This window comes from Nannospalax galili, unplaced genomic scaffold (genome assembly GCF_000622305.1).
Source record: "Nannospalax galili isolate Female #2095 unplaced genomic scaffold, S.galili_v1.0 scaffold970, whole genome shotgun sequence".
Taxonomy (NCBI): Eukaryota; Metazoa; Chordata; class Mammalia; order Rodentia; family Spalacidae; genus Nannospalax; species Nannospalax galili.
The window spans coordinates 265-6652 of NW_008328699.1; the positions used below are offsets into that span (position 1 = coordinate 265).

Below are 6388 nucleotides of genomic sequence, written 5' to 3' on the forward strand. Positions count from 1 at the left end.
AGCATAGAAGGTGATGCTCCTACCTTATCTGAAGCGTCCGAGGCTCAAATACTGCATTACACTTCCTCTGCTCATTATTCCATCAGGGATTTCTCATCACTATGCTTATAGGGGCCCACGTCCTGCAGGAAAGAGATTTGAGCATGAAAGAGATTGAAGACTGACTTCCTGCCTGTCCCCACACCACCATTAAATCCCACAGTTGAGTGTGATGTGGCTCTGTACAAGTTTGCTTGGCTAGCATTGTAGAATGTTGTGTTTCATCCTCAAGATATCGTTAATGGAGACAGAGTGAAAGATGGTTATGTAGGTAAATAGATAGGTAGATACAAGATACATGAGCATGAAAGAGATTGAAGACTGACTTCCTGCCTGTCCCCACACCACCATTAAATCCCACAGTTGAGTGTGATGTGGCTCTGTACAAGTTTGCTTGGCTAGCATTGTAGAATGTTGTGTTTCATCCTCAAGATATCGTTAATGGAGACAGAGTGAAAGATGGTTATGTAGGTAAATAGATAGGTAGATACAAGATACATAATGAGTAGCTAGTGGATGATATAGATTGATGATGGTTTTGTAGAGATATATTAGGTATATAAATGTAGATGATCGATGTATTAGATAGGTGGATAGATCGATGGATGGATGGATCGATGGGTTGGTGGGTGTATAGATGGATGGATGGATAGATAGATAGATAGATAGATAGATAGATAGATAGATAGATAGATAGATAGATACAAAGATAGATAAATTGTAGATGGATAGATACTGGATGATACATTGATGCTGGTTAGGTAGAGAGATGATAATGATGCTGGTTAGGTAGAGAGATGATAGATCAATAGATGTAGATGAGCCGGGCGTGGTGGCGCACAGCTGTAGTCCCAGGACTTGGGAGGCAGAGGCAGGCAGATCTGTGTGAGTTCAAGGCCAGCCTGGTATACTTAATGAGTTCCAGGACAGCTAGGGGTTACAGGGAGACCCTGCTTCAAAAAGACCAAAACGAAAAAGATATCCATAGAAGATTGACAGATAGATTTAGATGGATTAGAGAGATAGAGAGAGAGAGATGATTTAGATAGAGAGATAGATACAGAGAGAGAGTGAGAGAGGTAGAATAGGTATATAGGTAGGTAGTTTATATATTGTAGACACAATGATACTAAGTAGACAGATGACAGATGATAGACAAATATTTGGTACATTAAAGGGTAGGTAGGTGACAGAGACAATAAAGTTTTCATGACAGAATATCATGGACAGACCGAGTTAACAGCAGATCTTCATCCATGGCCACACAGGTGCTTCTAAGGCCTCTCTTCCTGCAATCTGGCATCTACCTGTGTCCTTGCATGACTGTGTCTTGCATGACTGTCCCTGCTGCAGCCATCTCTCTGGTCCCCACCCTTTCCACCTCTTACAGTGACGTCTGCCATGTAATTAGTTGAGGGACACCTCAAGGACCACATTGTGGTTATGTAGATAAATAGATAGGTAGATAGAAAGATAGATAATGAGTAGCTAGTGGATGATATCGATTGATGATCGTTTTCTAGAGATACATTAGGTAAATAAATGTAGATGATAGATGGATGGATGGATGGATGGATGGATGGATGGATGGATGGATGGATAGATAGATACATAGATAGATACATAGATACATAGATAGATACATAGATAGATACATAGATACAAAGATAGATAAATTGTAGATGGATAGATACTGGATGAAACACATTGATGCTGGTTATGTAGAGCAATGATAGATCATGATGCTGGTTAGGTAGAGAGATGATAGAGCAGTAGAAGTAGATGTACCAGGCGTCGTGGCCCACTGCTGTAGTCCCAGGACTTGGGAGGCAGAGGCAGGCAGATCTCTGTGAGTTCACGGCCAGCCTGGTCTACATAGTGAGTTCCAGGACAGTTACAGGGAGACCTTGTCTCAAAAAGACTGAAAAAAAAACAAAAGAAAAGAAGGGAAAAAAGTTAAAGGTACCCTTAGCTCATGCGTGGTACACAGCTGTGTGACAGCCAGATTAAATACCCCTACACACACGCCAGCCACACACACCTGCCACACTCACCTATTATCATCCCAATACCCCATGACCCCTTGGTGAGTCATTCGATACTCTCTCCCAGTCACTCCATTTTTGGCTACAGCCGTCTCTTGTCTGAGCAGGGCTGTGAATAACTCCAGTTATGTGGCAGGGACACCCTGGGTTTTTGCTTAGGGTCATAGAGAACCAGGACTCGGACTCTGATCGCCTTTTCCAAGGAGACCCCCTCCTTCCCACTCCAGGGCTCCCTAGCCACTTCCCTGCTGGTCCCCAGCAGCCTCTCTCCTGCCTTTTCTCCTGGCCCATTGTCTGTGTCTCAACTCCAGCAGCACCACTGTGGGACCTGGAGCTTGTGTCACTTCCGGTGTGGACACCTTCCACCTCAGCAATGGCTCACCTCATAAAAGGCCCAGCCACTGCTTGTCTCTGCCTTCCTCAAGAGAGCATTGTAGGAGCTGCGGCAATGATGCCTCCCACACAAAAGCATGGGGACCTGAGCTCTGGTCCCCAGCATCCATGTAAAAGCCAGGGCTGGTGTGTGCACCTGCAACCCCAGCAGTGGGGGAAAGGCAGGCAAATCCTGAGGACTCACCGACCAACCAGTCTAGCCAACTGATGATCTTTGGGTTCACTGAGCAGTTCAGTCTCAAAAAATAAGGTTAGAGGGGCTGGAGAGATGGCTCAGCAGTTAAGAGCACTGGCTGCTTTTGCAGAGGACCTGGCTTCAGTTCCCAGCACCCACCTGATGGCTAACAACTATATGTAACTCCAGTTCCAGGGTCTTCTGGCCTCCCTGGGTATTGCACACGTGAGTGCACATATACACGCGGGCCTCACACTTATACACATGAAAATGTTTTTTAAAATGTTGGAGAGTGATAGAGGGTAAGACTTGACACTGAACTGTGACTTCCACATGCATACATACATGTGCACCAGCGCACGTGCGTGCACAGACATACACACACACACACACACACACACACACACACACACACAGGGATTAAAAAAATGGCTACCAAGCAAAAACTAAAGAATGACTTGTGGTAGACGTGTAGACAGCCTGGGGAAGCTTATAGATTCCAGAACACAGCACAGGGAGGCTGAGTGTAGACCTCGGCTCCTTCCCTCACAGAGCAGGCCCTCAAATGGCTCAGTGGTCAAAAGTGCTTACTGCTTTGCCAGAGGACCCAGTATCCAAGTCAGGTAGCTCAAAACTGCCTGTAATTCCACCTCCAGGGGATCTGACACCCTCTGCCAGTCTCTTCAGACATATCCTCCCAACAGATACACATAAATAAAAAAAATTTTTTTTAAAATGGAGTCTCACTATGCATCCTTGGCTGCCCTCGAACTTGCTACATAGACCCAGCTGGCCTCAAACTCGCAGAGATCGCCTGCCTCTGCCTCCCGAGTGCTGGGATTAAAGGCATGTGCTAGGATACCTGGCAAAAATAAACATTTTTTTTTAAAGTATGCAAGGTCTCCTCTGCAGTCTATCAGAGGTTACCCCTAGAAATTCATCATAAAAAAGTAATGCACAAGATAGTTCTTTTGTTGGCTACGAATATGAAACCACCTAAGTACCCTACACCGAAGAAGTAACTTGTGAGACATACTTTCCATAACACACCACACGGACTGAAATGTCCCTCAAAGTGTCTTGACTTATGTTGTAGTTTGAGTGCAAAGTGTGGTTTCATATCCCCCATAGGCTCAAGTGTTTGAACACTTGGTCCCCAGTTGGTGGCGCTGCTTAGGAAGGGTATAGAACTTTCAGTGGTTAGAACATTCCTGGAGGAAGTACGTCACTAAGGGCCTTATAACCTGACTCCATTTCCTGTTCTCTGCTTTCATGCCCCTACTGCCTCGATGAACTGCAACCCTTCAGACCCATATGCCAAAATAAGCCCTTTCTCCCTGAAGTGTTTTATTTAGCAACAGAAAAGTAACTAAGACAACACAATGAGAGTCACAGCTCATTCTTCAGCAAAAATAAAGAACACGAAAAGAGGGCTGGCAAGATTGCTTAGTGGATAAAGGTGCTTGCTGCCAGGCCTCATGACCTGAGTTAGATTGCTGGCACCTCCAAGTTGTAAAACGGATAAACCACTTCTGTAAGTTGTCCTTGACCTCTACACGTGTGCCATGACAGATGCACACCACCCCCACTATAAAAAAATGTGAAAAAGCCAGACATGGCAGCACATGCCTTTGATTCCAGCACTTGGGAGGCAGAGGCAGGCGGATCTCTGTGAGTTCAAGGCCAGCCTGGTCTACATAGTGAGTTTCAGGACAGCTGGGGCTACAGGGAGACCCTGTCTTAAAAAGACCAAAAAGAAAGAAAGAAAAGAGAGAGAGAGAGAGAGAGAAAGAAAGAAAGAAGACCAAAAAATGTGAAAAAAAACCACAAAAGTATATTCCATTTAATTTTTAACAAAATATTTAATTTTTTGCATTAAAACTTTACCACAAAAGTATATTCCATTTAATTTTTAACAAAATAATTTTTTGCATTAAAACTTTAGATAAATATGCTTCAAAATATTAATAGTTCTTATCTCTGGGGCAAATTTAGTCCTTTATCGAGTTGGGTATGTTAGCACATGCTCATGATCCCAGCACTCAGGAGGCTGAGGCATGAGTTCAAGGTCAGGCTACCTGGGGAGACCCCGCCCCTCCAGGTAATAAAACAATATTGTATTTATTTTCCTTAGCTTGTATGTTTTACCGTTTTTCTCAGAGTGAGAAGTATTGGTGCAGTAATAAGTTGATAGGTTGGTGACTTGTCAGCCAAGTTGATGACCTGCGGACTGGGGTTGGCTCCTCTGTCAGATGGCCCCAAATGGCTTCGGGTACCTTCGGACAGGCTTGGAACAACCTAGAAAGAGCGAGAAGGGGAGGGAGAACAAACTCCATCCACTCGCTTGCTCCTGGGCCGGCAAAGGAAGGGCACTTCTTGGGGTGATCCTGATGGCCACACTCCGGAGGTTGCTGGCTACACGCTTACACCCACATCTTGTCCCCACCCTGTCCTTGCTGAGAAAACAATAGAGTGGCTCTCACTGTCTTCTCCAGAGTCTTTGGTGGGAGCTGAGTCCAAGCATCATGGTGGGCCCAGGTCCCATCTCTGTAAGGCGAGGTGAGGAGGAGACCTCTGTGGTGTAGCAGGGGGCAGTGGAGGTGGAGGTTGCTGGCCCCAAGGACCCAATTGGCTCCTCCCAAGTGGCTCCTCCGTCTGCTGCAGAGTGGGCCATCCTGTGACCCCTTTTCAGGGACCTGAAGCACATCTTTCCAGAACTGCCTGTGGTACAGACAGAGCAGGGGTTGCCTGAGGAAGCAGCTGCCACAGGGACCAACCTGTGCCCCCCAGCAAGCCTTCCTGAGGTAGGCCACCAGCTTGCTTCAGAGCCCTCCTCCCACCCCACCCCCAACCCCTGCCACCTGCCTGTATGTGAGGGGTAATTCTGTCTGTTGACCAGTGCCAAGTCCTCACGGGCAGAGCTCTGGGTGGCTCCAGGCTCGGCCTCACTGCCTACCTGGTCGTCTTGGGTGACTCTTTGGCTCACACTGAACTTTAGTTTCCTCATCTCCAAACAGGACTGTAACAGGACCCAGCGCTTAGAATCCTGACAATTCCACAGGAAAATATGCCAGGTATTCAACTACCTATGACTGACACAGGACTTTGGTGCTTGGTGACAAAGACTTAGTTAGGACTGAATCATTGCGCGCAGGCCTATTCAGGTCAAGTTTCCTGTTTCCTCTTCCTCACGTTGGGAAACTGAGCCTCCTGACTCCCAAGGAAAAAGGAGTCATACTCCCTAGACAGGCTCTGGGCACACCTGCCATCCCTCCCCATCTGAGTCTCTCCCAACTTTGGTTTCTGGCAGGAGGGACAGGGTCAGGGGAAGGGGCAGGGGACAGCTACCTTGACATGGTTGCCCGGTTCCCGGCTCGAAAGTGGAGGTCCTCGATCTCCTGTCGCAGGGTGGTATTTTTCAACGCTAACATCAGATTTTTTTCTTTCTGTAACAAATCAAGGAGTCTGGAAATGTGCCAAGGTCATGGGACACAGCTCATGTTATAACCTCCCCCAGACACTGGTTCTTTCTAGATTAGGGTTTCCTTTTGTGGAGCAAGAAGCTAACCTAAAATAAAACCAAAGCGTTAAGAAAGGCCTGCTGGCCGGGCGTGGTGGCGCACGCCTTTAGTCCCAGCACTTGGGAGGCAGAGGCAGGCGGATCTCTGTGAGTTCAAGGCCAGCCTGGTCTACATAGTGAGTTCCAGCTGGGGTTACAGAGAGACCCTGCCTCAAA

At 46.8% G+C, this 6388-nt stretch overlaps 1 protein-coding gene across 2 annotated transcripts in view; it reads right to left on the reverse strand.

The window, feature by feature from the left end:
* Positions 1–4631: 4631 nt before the first annotated feature.
* Positions 4632–6388, reverse strand: part of LOC103729926 (coiled-coil domain-containing protein 69-like) — a 3938-nt gene continuing 2181 nt past the window's right edge. For both annotated transcript variants that reach the window (XM_017796749.2, XM_017796748.2), the window contains exons 3-4: positions 6001–6098; positions 4632–5373 (exon numbers count right to left, since the gene is read on the reverse strand). In XM_017796749.2, coding sequence (XP_017652238.1) covers positions 5076–5373; positions 6001–6098 — 396 coding nt within the window. In that variant the 3' untranslated portion in view covers positions 4632–5075. The remainder of the gene's footprint in view (positions 5374–6000; positions 6099–6388) is intronic.